The following is a 23,899-nucleotide window of genomic DNA, read 5'->3' on the forward strand; positions in this document are numbered from 1 at the left end:
TAGACGAGGGGCAGAGAGAGAGACGGGGGGGAGAGAGGGGGAGACAAAGTGGGGGAGAGAGGGAGAGGGAGACGAAGGGGGAGAGAGAGAGAGATGAAGGGGGAGGGATAGAGGAATGAGGTGGGGGCGGGGAGAGAGAGGGATGGGTGGGGAAGGGAGAGAAGAGGAAGGGGGGTGGGGGAGAGAGGGCGGGGGAGAGAGGGTTGGGAGTGGCAGGAGGGAGAGGAGGCGGGTGAGGGTGGGGAGGGAGGGTGAGAGATGGATGGAGGGGGAGAGTGCTGGGGAGAGATGGAGGAATGAGGGAGGGTAGGGGGCGGGGAGAGAGGGATAGGTTGGGAAGAGAGAGAAGTGGCAGGTGGGGGATAGGGGAGAGAGACGGGGAGGGATGGGAGAGGGGGAGAGAGAGACGGGGAGGGATGGGGGAGGGGAGAGAGAGACGGGGAGGGATGGGGGAGGGGGAGAGAGACGGGGAGGGATGGGGAGGGGGAGAGAGAGACGGGGAGGGATGGGGGAGGGGGAGAGAGAGACGGGGAGGGATGGGGAGGGGGAGAGAGAGACGGGGAGGGATGGGGGAGGGGGAGAGAGACGGGGAGGGATGGGGGAGGGGGAGAGAGAGACGGGGAGGGATGGGGGAGGGGGAGAGAGAGACGGGAGGGATGGGGGAGGGGGAGAGAGAGACGGGGAGGGATGGGGGAGGGGGAGAGAGAGACGGGGAGGGATGGGGGAGGGGGAGAGAGACGGGGAGGGATGGGGAGGGGGAGAGAGACGGGGAGGGATGGGGGGAGGGGGAGAGAGACGGGGAGGGATGGGGGTAGGGGGAGAGAGAGAGACGCGGAGGGATGGGGGAGGGGGAGAGAGAGACGGGGGGGGGAGGGGGAGAGAGAGACGGGGGGGAGGGGGAGAGAGAGACGGGGAGGGATGGGGGGAGGGGAGAGAGACGGGGAGGGATGGGGGGAGGGGGAGAGAGACGGGGAGGGATGGGGGGAGGGAAGAGAGAGACGGGGAGGGATGGGGGGAGGGGGAGAGAGACGGGGAGGGATGGGGGGAGGGGGAGAGAGAGAGACGCGGAGGGATGGGGGGAGGGGGAGAGAGACGGGGAGGGATGGGGGGAGGGGAAGAGAGAGACGGGGAGGGATGGGGGGAGGGGGAGAGAGACGGGGAGGGATGGGGGGAGGGGGAGAGAGAGAGACGCGGAGGGATGGGGGGAGGGGGAGAGAGAGACGGGGGGGGAGGGGGAGAGAGAGACGGGGGGGGAGGGGGAGAGAGAGACGGGGGGGGGGAGGGGGAGAGAGAGACGGGGGGGGAGGGGGAGAGAGAGACGGGGAGGGATGGGGGGAGGGGGAGAGAGACGGGGAGGGATGGGGGGAGGGGGAGAGAGACGGGGAGGGATGGGGGGAGGGGGAGAGAGACGGGGAGGGATGGGGGGAGGGGAAGAGAGAGACGGGGAGGGGGGAGAGAGAGACGGGGAGGGAGGGGGGAGAGAGAGACGGGGAGGGAGGGGGGAGAGAGAGACGGGGAGGGATGGGGGAGAGAGAGACGGGAGGGATGGGGGGAGGGGCAGAGAGACGGGGAGGGATGGGGGGAGGGGGAGAGAGAGACGGGGAGGATAGAGAGAGACGGGGAGGGATGGGGGGGAGAGAGGGGGACGGGGAGGGATGGGGGGAGAGAGGGGGATGGGGAGGAGGGGCAGATAGGGATGGGGGATAGATGGGGAGGGGGAAGAGAGAGGATAGGGATGGGGGATAGATGGGGAGAGAGGGATGGGGACTGGGAAGAGAGGGATGGAGTCGGGGAGAGAGAGAGAGTGATGGGGAGAGGGCTGGAGGCGGGGAGAGAGTGATGGAGTGGGGGCGAAAGGGCGGGGTGGGGATGGATGGATCGGAGGGAGAGAGAGAGACATGGGGGAGACTCAGACGGTATCCTGCCGCCCAGCCAACTCCCTACCGCCACCCACTGACTCACCGGCACCAACCCTGTCCCACTGGACACTGGCCCACGGGTGTTGCCTCTTCAAAAATTCAATCTCGGGATGTGGGCCCTTGAGAAGGTGGTGCTGGACCGCCTTCTTAAACTGCTGTAGCCCTTGTGATGAAGGTGCTCCCACAATAGGGAGTTCCAGGATTTTAACCCAGTGATGATAGAGGAACTGCCGATATATGTCCAAGTCAGGATGGTGTGTGACTTGGAGAGGAACCTGCAGGTGATGGTGTTCCTACGCACCTGCTAGGTGTCTTTCTAGGTGGTGGAGGTCGTGGGTTTGGGACTTGGCGACTTGCTGTAGTGCATCCTGTGCTTCGAACACACAGCAGCCATGGTGCGCCGGCAGTGAGCAAGTGAATGTTTAAGCCAGTGAATGGGATGCCGATCAAGCGGGCTGCTTTGTCCTGGATAGTGTCGAGCTGCTTCAGTGTTGTTGAGGCTGCTCCCATCCAGGCAAGTGGAGAGTATTCCATCATACTCCTGACTTGTGCCTTGTAGATGGCGGAGAGGCTTTAAGGAGTCAGGAGGTGAGCCACTCGTCTCACAGCAGCAGACCTGCCTCTGACCTGCTTTAGTCGCCATGGCATTTATGTGCTGGTCTAGTTGAATTTCTGGTCAGTGGTGACCCCCGAGATGTTGATGGTGGGGGACACAGAATGTCAAGTGGAGGTGGTTACGCTCTCTCTTGTTGAAGATGAATGTAAGGAGTCTTACAACACCAGGTTATAGTCCAACAGTTTTATTTGAAATCACAAGCTTGTGATTTCAAATAAAACTGTTGGACTATAACCTGGTGTTGTAAGACTCCTTACATTTGTCCACCCCAGTCCATCACCGGCATCTCCACATCATTGTTGAAGATGGTTATTGCCTGGTACTTGTGTGGTGCGAATGTTACTTGCCACTTACCAGCCCAAGTCTGGATGTTGTCCAGTTCTTGCTCATGCAGGCATGGATTGCTTCATTATCTGAGGAATTGCCAATGGAGCTGAACACTGCAATCATCAGTGAACAGCCCCACTTCTGACCTTATGATGGAGCACTGGCTGAGTTTTCATATCAATGAATAACTTACTTCAGGCTAACAGATCATTCAGCAAGCAATGTGTGCCGCTGTTGGCGGATGTCAGTTGCACGTTGAGGTGGGTACTCTAGATCTAGAGGATTGTGTACCAGCAAACCTGACTACATTTCTCATTGCTAGCAGAGGATAAAAATGCAAATTTAACGCAGAGAAATGCGAAGTGATACATTTTGACAGGAAGAACGAGGAGAGGCAATATAAGCTAAATGGTACAATTCTGAAGGGGATGTAGGAACAGACCTGGGGGTATATGTGCACAAATCTTTGAAGGTGGCAGGACAGGTTGAGAAAGCAAATGGGATCCTGGGCTTTATAAATATAGGCATAGAGTACAAAAGCAAGGAAGTTAAGTTGAACCTTTATAAAACACTGGTTTGGTCACAACTGGAGCATTGGGTCCAACTCTGGGCACTGCACTTTAGGAAGAAAGTGAAGGCCTTCGAGAGGATGCAGAAAATATTTACTAGAATGGTTCCAGGGATGAGGGACTTCAGTTATGTGGATAGACTGGAGAAGCTGGGATTGCTCTCCTTAGAGCAGAGAAGGTTGAGAGGAGATTTGATAGAAGTGTTCAAAATCATGAAAGGTTTAGATAAAGTAAATAAAGAGAAACTGTTCCCATTGGCGAAAGGGTCGAGAACCAGAGGACACAGATTTAAGATGATTGGCAAAAGAACCAAAGGCGACATGAGGAAAAACATTTTTATGCAGCGAATAGTTATGATCTGGAAAGCGCTGCCTGAAAAGGTGGTGGAAGCAGATTCAATCGTAGCTTTCAAAAAGGAATTGGATAAATACTTGAAGGGGAAAAATTTGCAGGGCTAACTGGGAATGGGACTAACTGGATTGCTCTTAGAAAGAGCCAGCATGGGCTCGATGGGTCGAATGGCCTCTTGTGCTGTAACCATTCTATGATTGTGTTTCGATTTATAAGAATTATATTGTAGCTGCACAGTGCTTAAACTACATTTTTACACTAATCCTTAAGCTGAACGTATTTAGAGTAGATCTTTATATACTGAGTTACTACTACTCATGAGTATATATGTCCCGGACATTGTGCTCTAAATTTGACAAGTTATTTTATTTTCTGTTACTTTTGATGAAAACACTCTTCATCTGAATTTTTATTAGAGTTCCTTAGCCAAGTTTCCTTTTTGACCCTCCTCCCATGGAGTACTGCCTTATTGCTAACCAACTGTGTATATATGGATGACCCAATCCAAAAGATAAATGCTGTTTTTTTTTTACCAGAGTAATTACTGGTAATTGAGGGGTTCTCTACACACTTTTCTGATTTGATCCTCAGGAAACTCTGGGTTCAAGGAAAGCTGCCAGTGTTTACTGAGGCGTGGCATTTAAAGTAAGTGTCTGCTATGTGATCAGATTTTTGATAGTCTTTCAAGGTCTTTTAAAAATGATCCAATGATGTGCATGGGCTACACATATGTGTGCATGAGTGTAGACGGTCCTCCTTCAGATAACAAGGTTTATTGGAGGAACCGGGTGGAACAATAAGTACATGTTCTTTCACCTCTGAGAACTGGTTATTGGGAATATGCATCCAAGAAGACCAGAGAAAATGAAAAATATGTCTTCATGGCTCTTAATGTTCCACGGGCACTAGTGACTGATTTATTTTACTTTTATTTAGGTATGCAGCAGCATCTCTTATGATGGCTTCTTTGCTGCATCGTGAAAGTCGAGCAGGTGGCAGTTTCAGCAGCAGTAACAGGAAAACGAGGTATGATGCAAGAAGGGCCAGTGATGTGTTGAAGCAACAACTTTGTTGAGAGGGTAGCTCGTGTATTTTTCTGTGGTACACAACAAAATTTGTTCAGCAGAAAATCAGACTAACTAATCTGACCAATGTTCAGTGACAAGTATGGAACAGTAAGCAGCAGTTGTTTAAAAGTCTTGTACAAATTGCTGCGCCTAGTCAAGCTTCTGATATTTCAGAAACTTTGGCCTGGATTTCTTTACAAAGCCCCACTTCACAAATAACCTTTATAAATGGCAACAAGTTCTGATCTGATCTCCAGCAGGACTAGTTAGAAAGGTACCAAATACTCAACGCATACTTTTCTATTTTTATTTATATATTGTACATTAGAACATATGAGAATTCAAGCAGGCTGTATGGCCGATTAAAGTTTATTCCGCTGGCACTCTAACCATCCGATTTTAATATCCAGTTGTATAAGGAACATAGGAACAGGATTAGGCCATTCAGCCCCTCGTGCCTGCTCCGCCATTTGATAAGATCATGGCTGATCTGTGATCTAACTCCATATACCCGCCTTTGGCCCATATCCCTTAATACCTTTGATTGCCAAAAAGCTATCTATCTCAGATTAAAATTTAGCAATTGAGCTAGTATCAATTGCCATTTGCGGAAGAGAGTTCCAAACATCTACCACCCTTTGAGTGTAGAAATGTTTTCTAATCTCGCTCCTGAAAGGTCTGGCTCTAATTTTTAGACTGTGCCCCCTACTCCTAGAATCCCCAACCAGTGGAAATAATTTCTCTCTATCCACCCTATCCGTTCCCCTTAATATCTTATAAACTTCGATCAGATCACCCCTTAACCTTCGAAACTCCGGAGAATACAACCCCAATTTGTGTAATCTCTCCTCGTAACTTAACCCTTGAAGTCCGGGTATTATTCAAGTAAACCTACGCTGCACTCCCTCCAAGGCCAATATGTCTTTCCGAAGGTGCAGTGCCGAGAACTGCTCACAGTACTCCAGGTGCGGTCTAACCAAGGTTTTGTATAGCTGCAGCATAACGTCTGTCCCCTTGTACTCTAGTCCTGTAGATATAAAGGCCAGCATTCTATTAGCCTTATTGATTATTTTCTGCTCCCGTTCATGACATTTCAATGATCCATGTACCTGAACCCCGAAGTCCCTTTGGACATCTGCTGTTTTTAACTTTTTACCATTTAGAAAGTACCCTGTTCTATCCCTTTTTGGTCCAAAGTGGATGACCTCACATTTGTCTACATTGAATTCCATTTGCCACAGTTTTGCCCATTCACCTAATCTATCAATATCGCTTTGTAATTTTATGTTTCCATCTACAATGCTTACAATGCCACCAATCTTTGTGTCATCGGCAAACTTAGATATGAGACTTTCTATGCCTTCATCTAAGTCGTTAATAAATATTGTGGATAATTGAGGCCCCAAGACAGATCACTGCAGGATTCCACTCGTCACATCCTGCCAATGTGAGTACCTACCCATTATCCCTACTCTCTGTTGCCTTTCGCTCAGCCAACTTCCTAACCAAGTCCATACTTTTCCCTCGATTCCATGGGCTTCTATCTTAGCTAACAGTCTCTTATGTGGGACCTTATCAAATGCCTTCTGGAAGTCCATATAAATAATATCCATTGACATTCCCCTGTCTGCTACTTTAGTCACGTCTTCAAAAAATTCAATCAGGTTTTTCAGGCACGACCTACCTTTCACAAATCTATGCTGGCTCTCTCCGATTAACTGAAAATTCTCGAGGTGTTCAGTCACCCTATCCTTAATTATAGACTCCAGCATTTTCCCCACAACAGATGTTAAGCTAACTGGTCTATAATTCCCTGGTTTCCCTCTCTCTCCTTTCTTAAAAAATGGAGTGACATGTGCAATTTTCCAATCCAGAGGGACAGTTTCTGAATCTAGAGAACTTTGAAAGATTATAGTTAGGGCATCTGCAATGTGCTCACCTACTTCCTTTAAAACCCTGGGATGGAAACCATCTGGTCCTGGGGATTTGTCACTCTTTAGTGCTATTATTTTCTTCATTACTGTTGCTTTACTTATATTAATTTTATCGAGTCCCTGTCCCCGATTCACTATTAGTTTTCTTGGGATTTCCGGCATACTGTCCTATTTTTCTACTGTAAATACTGACACAAAGTAATCGTTCAACATGTCCGCCATTTCCCCATTGTCAATGACAATATCCCCATTTTCAATTTTTAAGGGGCCAATACTGCTGACCACCCTATTTTTCCCAATGTAACTATAGAAGTTCTTCGTATTGGTTTTGATATCCCTTGCAAGTTTCTTTTCATACTCTCTTTTTGTAGCTCTTACCATCTGTTTTGTGACCCTTTGTTGATCTTTGTATTTTTCCCATTCACCAGGATCTGTGCCATTTTTTGCCTTTTTGTATGTCCTTTCCTTATGTCTTACACCGTCCCTTACCTCTTTAGTTGTCCATGGCTGGTTTTTTTGGCAAGTAGAGTTCTTGCCCCTCAGGGGTATAAACTGATTCCGTATCACGTTAAATGTTTCTTTAAACATTTCCCACTGATCATCAGTCGTTTTACCCATTAACAGATTTGCCCAGTTTACTGTGGACAGTCTCTGTCTCATCCCATTGAAGTCGGCCATACCCAAGTCTAGAATCTTAGCAGCTGATTCACTTTTTTCCCTTTCAAACACTACATTGAACTCGATCATGTTATGATCACTATTGGATAGATGTTCGTGTACAGTTAAGCCGTTAACTAAATCTAGTATGGCTTGCCCCCTTGTTGCCTCTAGGACATACTGCTGTAGAAAACTATCCCGGACACACTCAAGAAATTCACTACCTTTCTGACAGTTGCGAGTCTGCTTTTCCCAATCTATGTGAAGGTTAAAGTCCCCCATTAAGACCACTATGCCTTTCTTACATGCTTGTCTAATCTCTGCATTTATACAATCTAGCACTTCAGAGCTGCTGCCAGGGGTCCTATACACAATTCCCACTATAGTCTTAGATCCTTTCCTATTTCTCAATTCAACCCATAAGGTCTTTGTTGGCTGCTTACCTCTCATTATATCCTCCTTTATCATTGAAGTGATTTCATCTCTAATCATTAAGGCTACTCCTCCCCCTCTTCCATTTTCTCTGTCTCTCCTGTAGACCTTATAACCCGGTATATTTAGTTCCCAATCCTAACCATCCTGCAGCCATGTCTCAGTGATAGCTATCATGTCATACCCTCCATTTTGAATTTGAACCTGTAGTTCATTTAATTTATTCCTTATACACCGTGCATTTGTATATAGAACTCTTAGTTGGGCCACACACCCTAGCCTGACCTTCAGCTTTGATGCTGGGTTAATCGCCTTACACCTTCTAGTTTTCACTTTATCTGTAGTGTCTAAAGTACACTTTCTGCTGCTCTATGCTTTTCCCTTTCACTTGTTCTTGAACAACTGTTTGTACTATTTGTATTGTAAATTTCCTCTGGGTCTTCCCCTCTCTTGCTGCTCTCAACTTTACTCCCTTCTGACTCCCCTCTCAGGTTCCCATCCCCTTGCCACTCTAGTTTAAACCTTCCCCAACAGCACTAGCAAACACCCCCGCGAGGACATTGGTCCCGGTCCTGCTCGGGTATAACCCGTCCCGCTTGTACAGGTCCCACCTTCCCCAGAACTGGCCCCAATGTCCCAGGAATCTAAATCCCGCCCTCCTACACCATCCCTGCAGCCACGCATTCATCCTGTCCATTTTCCTGTTCCTATACTCACTAGCACGTGGCATTGGGAGTAATCCTGAGATCACTACGTTTGAAGTCCTGCTTTTTAATTTATCTCCTAACTCCTTAAATTCACCTTGCAGGACCTCATCCTTTTTTTTACCTATTCTCAATGTCGCTATATTGTTTTTAGCTCTACTAATCAGCCTGGCAGATCATTCCACACACTGTGTAAAGAAGTTCTTCCTAATATCTGTTTTAAATTTCGTTTTCAATAATTTAAATTTTAAGTCCCCAATTCCCTACTCGGGGATCTTTCTGTTACTGTCCTTTCTAGACTTCTGTTTCTGTCTATTTCTCTTGCCTCTACTTATTTTTTTTTCCTTTTCTATTTCCAATTATGCACAATCCTAGACTGAACAGGGTCAAGAAAGGTGCTTTAGAAAATGAGAATGATCAAAGTTGATCCTGGGCTATGTCGAATCATGCTTGTGAAGGAGTTTTTCTGTATGGTCTTCGCAATTTCCCTATTCCATTGTAATTAATGGATCATTGTCTGGTCATGGGAGGTTGGTTCAGGTGATCTTGCCTGCCAGGTTTGGTCTGATGCCCATATATTGTATACCTTTGGACTAAGCAGGCTCTGAACCATAGGGCCATCCAGAGACAAAGAAAATAATTGGGTGCAGAAATAACAGAATGAGACGATTTTAACAGAGATTAAAGTTCAATTCACAGATTAATTTTTGTTTATATAGGAAGAAATTTGGTGCAATTGCTCCCCCATTTATTGACTACCTGAAAGAGATACTGCGTCGTTACCCTGATGGTGGCCAGATTCTTAAGGTAAATGCACCAGATGGTATATTACTGAACAGAACAAAATTTTACCGACTCCTGGGGAATTTTCATCTTTCAGTTGGAATCATTCCCTTGAAATAATTTTTTGTTAAATGTCCCTCCAGTGCCATTGTCATTACTGTTACCAGTAATTGTAAATTAATTGGAGACAATTGACTGGAGCAGCATTGAAGGGACGGGACAGCATCACCATGCAGTGAGTGTTAACGGTGTTCTTTAATTTTTTTCTCCACAGGAGCTGATTCAAAATGCAGATGATGCTGAGGCCAATGAGGTAGTGTTTATATTTGATGAACGAACTTATGGGACAGCATCTGTGTTCGTGAAGGATCTTAAAAAGTTTCAAGGTACGTGAGTTTGAGAAGTAGGAACATAGGAACAGGAGTAGGCCATTCAGCCCTTCGAGCCCACTCCGCCATTTGATAAGATCATGGCTGATCTGTGATCTAACTCCATATACCTGCCTTTGGCCCATATCCCTTAATACCTTTGGTTGGCAAAAAGCTATCTATCTCAGATTTAAAATTAGCAATTGAGCTAGCATCAATTGCCGTTTGCGGAAGAGTGTTCCAAACTTCTACCACCCTTTGTGTGTAGAAGTGTTTCCTAATCTCACTCTTGAAAGGTCTGGCTCTAATTATTAGACTGTGTCTCCTAGTCCTAGAATCCCCAACTAGCGGCAATAGTTTCTCTCTATCCACCCTATCCGTTCCCCTTAATATCTTATAAACTTCGATCAGATCACCCCTTAACCTTCGAAACGCCGGAGAATACAGCCCCAATTTGTGTAATCTCTCCTCATAACTTAACCCTTGAAGTCCGGGTATTATTCAAGTAAACCTACGCTGCACTCCCTCCAAGGCCAATATGTCCTTCCGAAGGTGCAGTGCCGAGAACTGCTCACAGTACTCCAGGTGCGATCTAACCAAGGTTTTGTATAGCTGCAGCATAACGACTGCCCCCTTGTACTCTAGTCCTGTAGATATAAAGGCCAGCATTCTATTCGCCTTATTGATTATTTTCTGCTCCCATTCATGACATTTCAATGATCTATGTACCTGAACCCCTAAGTCCCTTTGGACATCTGCTGTTTTTAACTTTTTACCATTTAGAAAGTACCCTGTTCTATCCTTTTTTGGTCCAAAGTGGATGACCTCACATTTGTCTACATTGAATTCCATTTGCCACAGTTTTGCCCATTCACCTAATCTATCAATATCGCTTTGTAATTTTATGTTTTCATCTACACTGCTTACAATGCCACCAATCTTTGTGTCATCGGCAAACTTAGATATGAGACTTTCTATGCCTTCATCTAAGTCGTTAATAAATATTGTGAATAATTGAGGCCCCAAGACAGATCCCTGCGGGACTCCACTAGTCACATCCTGCCAATGTGAGTACCTACCCATTATCCCTACTCTCTGTTGCCTTTCGCTCAGCCAACTTCCTAACCAAGTCTGTACTTTTCCCTCGATTCCATGGGCTTCTAACTTAGCTAACAGTCTCTTATGTGGGACTTTATCAAATGCCTCCTGTAAGTCCATATAAATAATATCCATTGACATTCCCCTGTCCATTACTTTAGTCATGTCTTCAAAAAATTCAATCAGGTTTGTCAGGCACGACCTACCTTTCACAAATCCATGCTGGCTCGCTCTGAGTAACCGAAAATTTTCAAGGTGTTCAGTCACCCTATCATTAATTATAGACTCCAGTAAAGTAAAGCTGATGAAAGACACCAAAGATTATAAAGTGGATTTAGAACTTCAGATTTGCTTTTCTCAAGGTAACTGATAAGCTCGGCAACAAATTATGATTAAAAGATACAGTCCTACCCACTTATATCGACATGTTGGGTACCGTTCTAATTTTGTCGGCAAAAGTGAGGCAAGTGGGTGGATTTCAGTTTCCGTCGCGCCGTATCTCTCCTTTTCAGTGTTATTTCAATTTCCTTTCCTGAATTTCTAGGCCGTGTCAGTCACTTGGGACTTCGCTTTCTTGTTGCAAACACTGCTGTTAATAAAAGAGAAAGTACTTATCTCAGGACTCATGTTGACATCTCACTTTCACCCTCTCGCTCTCTATCCTGGAATCTCCTCAAATATAGCCTGAGGCGAATAGACTACTATCCCAAAGACAAAGCGACAATAATGGTCTTCATCTTTCTCCTCCCTGTTTTGGCAGATTTACTATCACTGCAATGTGAACATAAGGACTTGTCGACATAAGTGGTAATAAAAGAAGGCCTTTAATACTGCTAGGGACTTGAAAAAATTGTTGAATTAAATGTACCAGAGTTTATTTCGACGCCGACATAAATGATAAGTGTGCAGAGAAGGGACTGGAACTTCATTTTTTTTGTTGAAATAAGCGAGATGTTGACATAAATGGGTTCGACATAAGTGGGTAAGACTATTATGGAGAGAATTCTAACCTCCAAGAACGGATGGGTTGGGGGCGGGTGGGAAGTTCAAATAATAGATATTTGCAGCGCGACCGCAACTCCGCTCCAACGCGCCCTCTTCAGGGTTTAATGGATGCGTGTGAGTAACCTACTTACCGGATGCAGCTCCATAATTAGTGCAGGCAGGTGGGTACTTATGGGAGCAATTTACCTCATTATGAGACGTTAAGTAGGTGTTTTTAAATTGAATTTAAGAGACCTTTGAATTATCGCCTCCAGCACGGGTTTCCCAGGGCCCGTGAATCTCGCCAGTGAAACACAGGCTAGATTGAGCAGCAGTTCATGGGGAAATTTAAAGTTGTGATTACCCGATGTGAATAAACGGTCAGTGATTACAGTTGGTGTCTCCGTTCCTTCTGGCAAACGTTTGGCAGAGAGTTCTTGTGTTCGTACACCTTTTTCAGAACTTTGGAGGCTTTCAAACTGACAAGATCAGGATGGGGGGATCGCCATGGATGTATTCAATAGGACATGAGAGGTGGAAGACAATGACCATCCATGGCAGTGCCGTCGTACAGTGGTGAGATCTGAGGTGCACAACACAGATCAGGAGGAAAGCAGAGAGCAACAGAGGCGCGAGGTCGCAGGAGGCACTACCCACGTAAGAGGGTCTACAGACAGATGCTGAGCTTCCTGGACCTATCTGAAGACCAGTGCCTATGCAGGATCGGATTGAGCCGGCAGGTGGTTGCAGACGTCTGCAGCCTCCTTCAAGAAGAGCTGCTCCCTGGTGGCCACGCATTGCCCGTCGCTGTAAAAGTCACCACTGCCCTCAATTTCTTTGCCTCTGGCTCCTTCCACTGCGCCACTGGAGACAGCTCTAGGGTCTCTCAGTCGGCTGCACATAAATGTACAAACGGATGGGTTGTTTGCCAGGGCATCCATGTGAACTTCCACTGCGACGACAATAGCCAGAATGAGCAGGCAGTCAGTTTCACCTCTCTGGCTGGCTTCTCACAGGTGCAGGGTGCAATCAATTGCACCCATGAACTAGGAGTTTTTATCAACTGCAAGGGATTTCACTCTTATCAATGCACAGCTGGTGTGCAATCACAAGAAGAGGTTCATGCAGGTGTGTGCTGGATTCCCTGGCAGCTGTCATGATCCCTTAATACTGTGGCAGTCCAGCATTGCAGACCTCTTCCTATCAAGAGATAGACTTAAGTGCTGGCTCGTTGGAGACAAGGAATACCCTCTGCAAACTTGGCTCATGACACCTGTGAGGAACCACACTGATGAGGCACAAGAGCGCTACAGCCAGAGCCACATGACCACCAAGTGTGTCATCGAACAAGCCATCGACATGTTCAAGATGCGCTTCAGGTGCCTAGATAGGGCTAGAGGCGCCCTTCAATACTTGACAGCGAGGGTGTCGAGAATCATAGTGGTCTGCTGCGTGCTGCACAACATTGCGCTGCAGAGAGGATTAGAGGTGGAGGACGACATCAGCTCGTGGAGCTCGTCAATCATCTTCTGATGACAAGAACATTGAAGATGAAGGGGAAGAGGAGGAGGACGATGAGCAGTATGAAGATGGGGCACTCATCGCCAAACCAGCCGCATACATTGCTGCCAGGGATGCCCTCATATCTCAAAGGTTCACTTAGAGTGGGAAAAAGAATCATTGAAATACTTTGGCCCGCTCCCTCCACCACCAACCCGCCCCATAAGACCATAAGAGATAGGAGCAGGAGTAGGCCATTCGGCCCCTCGAGCCTGCTCCGCCATTCAATGAGATCATGGCTGATCTGATTTTTACCTCAACTCCACTTTCCTGTCTTTTCCCCATATCCTTTGACTCCCTTGCTGATCAAAAATTTGTCTAACTCAGCCTTGAATGTATTCAATGACTCAGCCTCCACAGCTTTTTGGGGTAAAGAATTCCAAAGATTCACGACCGTCTGGGAGAAGAAATTTCTCCTCATTTCTGTCTTAAACAGGCGACCCCTTATTCTGAGACTATGCCCCCTAGTTTTAGATTCCCCCATGAGGGGTAACATCCTCTCAGCATCTACCCTATCGAGTCCCCTCAGAATCTTGTATCTTTCAATAAGATCTCCTCTCATTCTTCTAAACTCCAATGACTATAGACCCAACCTGTTCAATCTTTCCTCATAAGACAACCCTTTCATACCCGGAATCAACCTAGTGAACCTTCTCTGAACTGCCACCATTGCAAGTATGTTCTTCCTGAAATAAGGGCACCGGAACTGTATGCAGTACTCCAGGTGTGATCTCACCAGCATCCTGTACAGTTGTGGTATGACTTCCCTGCTTTTATACTCCATCCCCCTAGAAATGAAGGCCAATATTCCTTCCGGATTATCTGCTGCACCTGTATGTTGACTTTTTGTGTTTCATGTACGAGGACACCCAGATCCCTCTGTACCACAGCATTTTGTAGTATTTTTCCATTCAAATAATATTTTGCTTTTTTATTTTTCCTCCCAAAGTGGATGACTTCACATTTTCCCACATTATATTCCATCTGCCAAATTTTTGCCCATTCGCTTAACCTGTCAATATCCCTTTTCAGAGACTTTGTGTCTTCATCGCAACTTGCTTTTCCACCTATCTTTGTATCATCAGCAAATTTGGCCACAAGACACTCTGTTCCTTCATCCAAGTCATTGATATATATTGTAAATAGTTGAGGCCCCAGCACTGACCCCTGTGGCACCCCCACTAGTTACATATTGCCATTTTGAAAATGACCCTTTTATCCTGACTCTTTGTTTTCTGTTAGTTAGCCAATCCTCTATCCGTGCCAGTATATTACTCCCAACACCATGAGCTCTTATCTTGTCCAGTAATCTTTTATGTGGCACCTTATCGAATGCCTTTTGGAAATCTAAATATACTGCATCCATTGGTTCCCCTTTATCCACCCTGCCCAGTACTTCCTCAAAGAACTCTAATAAATTTGTCAGACATGATTTCCCCTTCATAAAACCATGTTGACTCTCCTTGATTGTATTATGAGTCTCCAAATGTCCTGCTACTACTTCCTTAATAATGGATTCTAGCATTTTCCCAATGACAGACGTTAGGCTAACTGGTCTATAGCTAAAACTTTCTGTCTCACTCCCTTCTTGAATATGGGTGTTACGTTTGCGGTTTTCCAATCCGCTGGGACCTTTCCAGAATCTAGTGAATTCTGGAAGATTACAATCAATGCATTCACTATCACTGTAGCTACTTCCTTTAAGACCCACTGATGCAAGCCATCAGGTCCAGGGGACTTGTCAGCCTTTAGACCTATTAGTTTACCTGGTACTTTTTCTCCAGTGATAGTGATTGTTTTTAGTTCCTCCCTTCCCTTGATTTTCTACTATTACTGGTATATTATTAGTGTCTTCTACTGTGAAGACAGATACAAAATAACTGTTCAATTCCTCTGCCATTTCCTTGTTTTCCATTATTATTTCCCCAGTCTCATCCTCTCAGGGACCAATGTTTACTTTAGATACCCTCTTCTTTTTTATGTACTTGTAGAAGCTTTTACTGTCAGTTTTTATATTTCTTGCTAGTTTACTCTCATAATTTATTTTCTCCCTCTTTATTCTTTTAGTCATCCTTTGCTGGTTTTTAAAGTTTTCCCAATCTTCGGACTTACCAGTAGTCTTTGCCATGTCTTTTAACCTGATACCATCCTTGACTTCCTTAGTTAGCCATGGTTGGTTCACCCTTTTTGTGGAGTTTTTCCTCCTCACAGGGATATATTTTTGTTGCGAGTCATAAAACATCTTTTTAAATGTTTGCCACTGCTTATCCACCATCATACCATCTAATCTGTTTATCCAGTCCACTTTAGCCAATTCCGCCCTCATTCCTTTATAATTGCCCTTATTTAAGTTTAATACAGTAGTTTCAGACCCAAGATCCTCGCTCTCAAACTGGATGTGAAATTCTATCATGTTATGATTACTGCTTCCCAAGGGATCCTTTGAGATCATTAATTAATCCTGTTTTGTTATCTATTACTAGATCCATAATGGCCTGTTCCCTGGTTGGTTCCCCGACATATTGGTCTAAGAAACAGTCCCTAATACACTCTATGAATTCCTCCTCAGGGCTATTTTTGCCAATTTGATTTGTCCAATCTATGTGAAAGTTAAAATCGCCCATGATTATTGCATTATCTTTTTTACAAGCCCCCCTTATTTCCTGATTAATATTTTGCCCTACACTGTAGCCACTGTTAGGGGGCCTATATACTACTCCGACCAGTGATTTCTTTCCCTTGCTATTTCTTACCTCCACCCAAATTGATTTGGCCCCCGCCCCACTTTGCACAAAACAGTCCTTCAACCACGCATACACCCATTGCACATCCGCCCAAAGGCTCCTGTCATCTATTGACATTCATCATGAAGCAAATGTAAGGGCGAATTGGCACTTGGGACGTAATAATGGGCAAGACATGGAAGGGGTGCAAATCATTAAATTTTATGTGCCGATATAAAAGAAAGAAAACTTCACACCATAACATTTGTTCAAACACCCATGTGCTCTTGGTGAATTGCAATTTCTCTTGAGCTTCCTAACGCTTCTACGTGGTGCATCCCCTGTGGCTTCAGCAGAGGTAGAGGCAGGCGGCTCAGATCCCTGCCCTGACTGCTGAGATGCCTTTGGCCGACGACCTTTGGGTTTTGGAGCTCGTGAGGACCTCGCCAAAGACTGCTCCACCTGCACCAGTACAGGGGCAGACTCAGCCATCGGGAGAGGAGCCAGCATGTCGGGTACTGGATGTAGTGGGGGGGGGGGGGGCAACAGGTGAGACATGGGAGCACTTTAAGTGGAGTTCCCACTTCCTTTCGCCATCATCCCTCTCCTAGGCCAACGCCACTTCACTCTTACCACTCTGCTGGAGAGCAGCTTGGTGCAGATCAGTGACACATTGTAAGGCCCGGGTAAGGTATCTGTCACCCTGTAAGGTGGCAAACATCTCCTGCAAGGCCGTGGGCATGGCCTGCACAGACTCATTTGTGAGCTGTGCTTGATGCGGCCACTCTCTCCATGGCAGATGTTCTCGCAATTACCTGGGACAACATTCCACTACTGTTGGAGTTGGATTCCTCCATCCTCTCTGCTGTTGTGGAGAGTGTGTGGCACGTTTGCTGGTACCTTGCAAAGTTGCAGCTGTACCTCAATCATTCTCCTTCTCAATGATGGCCCCCGGGGTTCAGCATCTGTGTCCAGCTGAGCAGAGCTTGGAGAGGAGTGCACCCTCTGACGTGGACTCTCCACAGCTGCCCCTGCCACCAGTGTCTGCTCATGCTCACTTGTGAATTGCCAGGTGACAACCCAACTAACTGTGTAACAGGACCCACTGAAATGCTGGTGCATGGCTGTATGTCCTGTGATAGTGCACCCTCAGAAGGAATGAAGTCCTCTGAGGAATTGTTGTCATGCATCTCCACAAAATCTTGTTGTACCCGTGAAGGTCCTGGAAGACAAAAGCAAGTGATATGAATTAGTCCTGGCAAAGTAACAATCTTGCCAATCACCATACTCAGGGATGTTGATATATAGTTCAGTCATTGATGAAAAAAAAAAAGTCAGCATGTGTGTGAAAGATGTTTTAAATTCACCAGGCATCTGCAAGTTCCCAGTCTCTCCATCTCCAGTTAAGAGGGATGCAGATGTGCCACTTATCTCCATCGTGTCCTTCTCTGCGTGAATTGCAGTATTTGTGGAGGGCCACCACCAGACTTACCCCTCTCCCGTGCATTTTGCACTCTCTTCTTCAAGGGGCAAAAAACAGACCTGTGAGTGACTGAAGGTCACGTATTCACCCAATGCAGTGCATTGGGTAAAGGTGACTATCAGACATATGCATCACACTACATGAGGAATAGGGTTAGTGGCAGCCGTGGATGGATACCTGGGGAGGTGAGGAAGTGCACAGAAAGTGAAGGATGGGTGCTGCTAAAACTTAAGTGGGTTTGAGGAATGATGTGATGGAGTACTCTTGGCAGGACAGAGCGAGAGGGGGCTGTTGAACACCACAGGATGTAGATGAATCAGCAACAGTACTTACTTTTTCTGAACTGGTTAGGTCATTAAAGCACTTTCTGCACAGCTTCCAAGAACAGGCCACAATGCTCCTGCTGCACACCTCCTCAGCCACCTCCAGCCACGATTTCTTGGTAACAGAACCAGGTTTCTTCCTCCCATTACTGGGGTAAATTATGTCCCTCTTGCTCCTTACTGCACTCAGCAGTACTTCAGGGGAAGCATCGGTGAATCTGGATGTGCTGGCCTTGCTCTTTGTGAATCCATGCATTAATTCTTCCCATCTCCTCCAAATTCCATTTTTGCATTGGCCCTTTAAATAATGGACTTCAGATCGCATCATGCAGGTGCGGATTACGCTCGCTGTGCAGCTTGGAGACGGGAAACCTGGAAAAAAAATGTAATAATTCAATTAAGTTGAGATTGCAGGACTCGACCCACTAACTTCCCTTCCAGATTTCGCGTCCGACAATGCCCCCCTTCCGGCTCCGAGTCAATATTGGGACTGTGTATTCATTACTGATATCTCATAGCACAGTTTCAACTCGTGTATTTGAGACTGTAATGGAAAAATGGTCTTAAACAGTAGTGGGGTCTGGGGAGGAGATGTCAGCCCTACTTGGCCAAAAGCCTGACGATTTTGCACTTTTTTGCTTCCCAAAAAATTAATCTTTAGTTGCTTTTTCTTTTTGTAAACAAAGAATAAATTTAATTGTTGTTGACCGGAGGTCACCGGTTACGGTTACTGGCATAGTACAAAGAGGAGAAGAGTCAATTCTCTCTTAACTCTCAGTTTACTTTATTCACGCCGTTAGATCATATACATTTAGCTTATACGTCTGGTTAGATATAGGCATGCAGTTTACACCAGGTTATACAGTCTTATACCCAAACTAAGATCTAAACGCACACCCACTAGGTTTCTCTGACACTCCTTGAGTGGTCACAGAATATAAAGGATAATACCTGAAAAGGAGAGCTGACGCTGGCCAGGCGTTCCGTTCTCTCTCTCGACGTCATCTCTATGTCCCTGACGTAGGGTCTTCCACTTCTGCGATGGTTGGTCTCCGGAGTCTTCGCTCTCGCTCCACACCCCAGATCCTTCATTCTTATTCCGAATCTTATCTCTTCAAGCTGTGCTCTCTCTCTCTCCCTTTGGTTTAGGGCTGCTCTCTTTTCGCCTGTGTTTTCTCCTCATTGGCTCTGTCCCAAGGACTTAGGTAGCATTACCTCATTACTCCTTTTCTAAATAAGGACTTGTGTCTTATCACATTTCCTTTGTCTTTCACAAAACTTGGTTAATTCAAACCGGTTCCAGGCAGCTGAGGCCAGGACTGAGCTCAGGTTACTTTAGTTCAAAAGTCGTTCCTGCCTGTGTATCAGCAGCCGACGTCTCGGGTTACCTTCTGTCAGCCCCTGGCCAACATTGTTATCTGTTAATTACTTCATTAAATCGATTTTAGAAGGGATTATTTTGACCAACATGGCATTTAATCTGTCTCATAGATGTAAATGATTAATATCTAAATACAAAATGGCATTTATTAGATTAAGCTGTTATTTATCATCTTTTATTATACAGAATACAAATGTACTCATATTATGTACCCATAATATATAGCAAGCAGCACTGTAATTACTATTTAAAATAACTGAAAGCAAGGTCCCAAAATACTTCACAGCCAATGAAGTAGTTTTGAAGTGTAGTCACTGTTGTACTGTAGGGAAACAGCATCCAAGTTGCACACAGCAAGATCCCACAAATAGCAATGAGATAAATAACTAGATAATCTGTTTCATCGATGTTGGTTAAGGGATAAATATTCACCAGGACATCTTTTTTTGAATAGTGCCATGGGATCTTTCACATCCACCTGAACAGGCAGACAGGACCTTGATTTAATGTGTCATCCTAAAGACGGCACCTCCAACTGTGCAGCACTCCCTCAGTACTGAGCTGAAGTATCAGCCTAAATTATGTGCTCAAGTCCTGGAGTAGAGATCAAACCCATGATCTTCTGACTCAGCCAAGAGTGCTACCACTGAGCCAAGATTGACTGGAACTGGAACCTATTAGTAATCTAAAAAACATTAATATTTAGATTCACCTGAACAAATGACAGGAGCTTCCAGGTTTGTTTCATATTATGAAGATTCTTTGTCAGAGCAGAGTGCTGACATTGGTAGGGAGGCTGTGCCCTTGGATTTTTTCTTATTTGGGGACTGATTGACCCACCGACTTTGCCAGCATTTTCTCTGTTAATTTCTGACTTTATCTGCAGGCTTTTATGTTTTCATTTTCTCCCCTTTTTCCTTGCGTATGCCTCTCTTTGCCTTACCTATTTGTACATTCTTTTGTTTCTTCTATATCTTTAATTTCTTTATTGTTTCTTCCTATTGCCTGACAGAGATCTTTTACATCATCTAGCAATCTCCATGTTTTCGTTTAAGTAGGTTTTAAGTCATTTCCTCCCTGGCTTGGAGTCTTGTTTTTTCCCCTCCCGCCCTTCATTTTTTAACCTGATTCTATTAAAATGCTTACTTAACTTTCATCTTTCGATTCTGAAGAAGGGCCCTGCCCAAAATGTCTTCCTGTCTTTTTTCTCCACAGATATCGACTGATCTGCTGCATGTTTCCAGCATTTCTGTTTCAGATTTCCAGCATTTGCATTTTTTTGTTTTTTATTGTGTCTGACCCAATGATTCATAGAAGAACTGCAATCGGTTAGACTTTGCCCCCTTTGAAGTTGTATTTCTTGAATAGATTGGATTGGTTTCTAGGAATTCTGCTGCTTCCATATAATTCAGCAGATCCATACAAGCCACTGTGGCATCTTTTATGCATTCCCATTCATCTTGGTAGCAAACCTCCAGCTTTTTAATGTCTATTTTCCATTCATTTCACTTTCAGGGTGCTGGTGCAGTATAAGAACATGCATTAAAATGCATGCAATATTTTTTTAAATAGTCCACGCCCCCCCCGATAGCTCAGCATGTTTATCCATTGAGTAGCTGAGTAAAACGGACCAGGAAGGCATCAATTTTGATCCCTGGTCTCTGCTGATCCAGCTAATCTTAGCCAATTGACTCAGAGGCACTACAATTTGGATGCACATCTGGGTTTAGAATGGAGGAATTAGGCAGGGTTCCTATTCCTGATTGCTATCCAACGACTCTTGCTGGAAAGTGTTGGTGAGATCAGGATTGGACTTGACTGTCGTGGCCTATTGTCAATTAGTCTGATGATATTTGCTGTTTATGCTCACACACAAATAATTATAAATTATTGATTGATGGATAACATATTTCCCTAATTTTCTGGTACTCTTACAAGTTTTATAAATTGAAAAGCATTTAAGCTGAGCAGCCCAAAATAAAAGCAATTCCCACTAAATGTTGTCCACATAAAAACTGGGAGGTATATTCAGATTTTTAAAATGTGTCCCTTGGTTCAAACCCATCTCAGAAAGAAGGGCTTAAAGTTATTTTCTTTGGAAAGAGAATCAGTATGTTAAGTTGTTGTTCTCCAAATATCTGTACTTATATCAGTACTTATCAGTATCATCTTTGCAATCCCTTCTTTGTGTTTTTCTCCTTTAGGCCCAGCTCTCATAGTATATAATGATTCTGTGTTCTCGGAAGAGGATTGGCATGGCATTCAAAGTACAGGAATCAGTAACAAACGTAATGACCCCAGCAAAGTAGGCCAGTTTGGCCTCGGGTTCAATACTGTTTATCACATAACAGGTAAAAGTTTTATTTTTAGTATACAAAATAGTTTGACATCGTAATATAACTATACAAAAAGTTTCATTTTAAATATTTTATTTTTAAAACGTTAACTGTTTGTAGGTGTTACCTGTGCAATACCTTTGTACATGACAGCATGAAAAAAGTTCTGTGAAAATTATATTTACTGTTACTAAAGAGACAAGCAACAGGGCAAAATAAAACACAATGGTAGCAATGAAACATTACCAGTGTGTTATTTGCCAGTGTATTGATTGTGTATGTTCAAGGTAACCAATTATTTCATAGAGATGTCTGTTGAAACTAAAATCTGTTTACTGTTTATTTTTATTTTTGGAACATGAAGGTTAAATTGACATCTGTGAATTTAGATAAGTGGCATTGTGATCTCTCTAACCTATTTTCAAACTTTTTTTCTATAGATTTACCAAGCATATTCAGTGGGAAATATATTGGTATACTTGACCCACAAGAAAAGATGTTTGGAGAACGGGAAGCAGGATATATATGGTCTCTTGATGACCCAGAGGATAGAAAAGCCCTTGAACGCTCCAGAGATCAATTCAGGCCATTCAGATATGCCATGGAAGCGACTGGGACCATAACATGGACTAATGCACTGAAAGAGCATTATTTCAAGGGAACATTGTTTAGGTTTCCTTTGAGAACTGAACCTTCAGAAATATTAGACACCTTGTATGATAAAGAAAAGATCTTTGATCTTTTTGATTCCTTCAGAGCAGATGCAGATATGAGTCTCCTGTTTCTTAGAAATGTTGCATCAGTTTCTATTAAGCACATTGACACCAGTGGAAATGTAAAGGTTCTTTTACAAATTGCTGCTTTGCAGCCTGAGTATATGCCCTCTTTTAATTACAACCTCAATGTTGAAAACCAGGAATTGCTCTCCAATGTTAAAACTTCTACCTGCATCAGAGCTATTTCACATCAAATTCCAACAGAAGAACACCACAATCACTGGTTAATAACAAATTGCACAGGCAATGCAGGTGAATGGGCTAACTTAGATGATCTGGCTGAGAGATTGAGTTATACTCCATATGTTGGACTGGCATTTCCATTGAGTAAAGCAGAAACTACAGAAGCTGGCTCACGAACAGACTTTGAAGGACGTCTTAGTTTCTTCCTACCACTCCCAAATAATGAGGCCAACAAGACTGGATTGCCTGTCCATATAAATGCCTTCTTTGGACTTTCAGACAACCGAAGACACATCAAGTGGGTTGAAACAGACCAAAGATATGACGAGGCAGCCAAGTGGAATGAGCTGCTGATAGAGAAAATCCTTCCTTGTGCGTACTGCCAGCTTATCCTGGATGCCATTACTCTAGCTCAAATTTCAGTGCTAAAACCCTCATCAGTTTATCGTTTATGGCCAGACTATGAGAAAATGAATCATAAAGAACGTTGGGTTAAGATAACTAAGGAAACCATCAAGCGTTTGCTGGAACTTAATGTTCTGTGTTTGGCTGCCAGTGAAGATAAGTGGATAAGAGCTGACAAAGCCATCTTTTTACAGTGCTATAATCGGCTTGACATAAGACAGGCAATTGAGGATGTTTTGATAAAGGAGGCTCAACCTTTGGTTAGAGTCCCAAATCATGTCTTTAAGGCCATAGTATTCACTTTAGAAAATCAAAGTAACTTAAATGTGGTCACTCCTGCATTTTTGCGAAACATTCTTCAGCATTGTGATTTGGACATTATCCCATGTGAGCAAAAATTAATGCTTCTGGAGTATGTTCTAAGTGATGAGCAATACAGTGCCCTCAACAACCTTCAACTACTGCCAGTCGCCAATGAATCCTTTGTAAAGTTCCAGATCAGTACATCTGATGAGCCTGTATTTACTGACTCAGCAAAATTTCCACGGTAAGACTTTAAAAATAAGAATATACAATAGCTTCACTCAGATTTGGCTGTATTATTCCAATAGTATTTTAAAAAATCATTTAGCTCAATACCCTGGCGGCAAAATTTTAATTATGGTAAAATAATCTGCAGTGTTTGTAGTGAAAATGTGGTTCAGCATCCTGTGCTACTGTGCCATACAGATTAGGAAGTTCCCATATTTTCTTCCTGATAGTGTTCATTAGTCTCAGCTGGAGTAGTATTGGGGCAGTACAAATGGCCTTGGTGACCTTGAGTTAGAGAAGGGGAAAAGCAGCCAGAATCCCTTCTCCTGTTTGTTGTTCAGTGGCTTTCATTGGAAAATGCACATATGTGAATGTCAAGTGAAGGCAGG

General features: G+C 44.5%; 1 protein-coding gene across 1 annotated transcript in view; it reads left to right on the forward strand.

The window, feature by feature from the left end:
- Positions 1-23,899, forward strand: part of sacs2 (sacsin molecular chaperone 2) — a 103,997-nt gene that overhangs the window by 49,579 nt on the left and 30,519 nt on the right. The window contains exons 3-7 of the mRNA XM_067974229.1: positions 4,719-4,808; positions 9,296-9,383; positions 9,634-9,745; positions 21,484-21,630; positions 22,056-23,526. Coding sequence (XP_067830330.1) covers positions 4,719-4,808; positions 9,296-9,383; positions 9,634-9,745; positions 21,484-21,630; positions 22,056-23,526 — 1,908 coding nt within the window. The remainder of the gene's footprint in view (positions 1-4,718; positions 4,809-9,295; positions 9,384-9,633; positions 9,746-21,483; positions 21,631-22,055; positions 23,527-23,899) is intronic.

This window comes from Heptranchias perlo, chromosome 40 (genome assembly GCF_035084215.1).
Source record: "Heptranchias perlo isolate sHepPer1 chromosome 40, sHepPer1.hap1, whole genome shotgun sequence".
In the NCBI taxonomy this organism is placed as follows: domain Eukaryota; kingdom Metazoa; phylum Chordata; class Chondrichthyes; order Hexanchiformes; family Hexanchidae; genus Heptranchias; species Heptranchias perlo.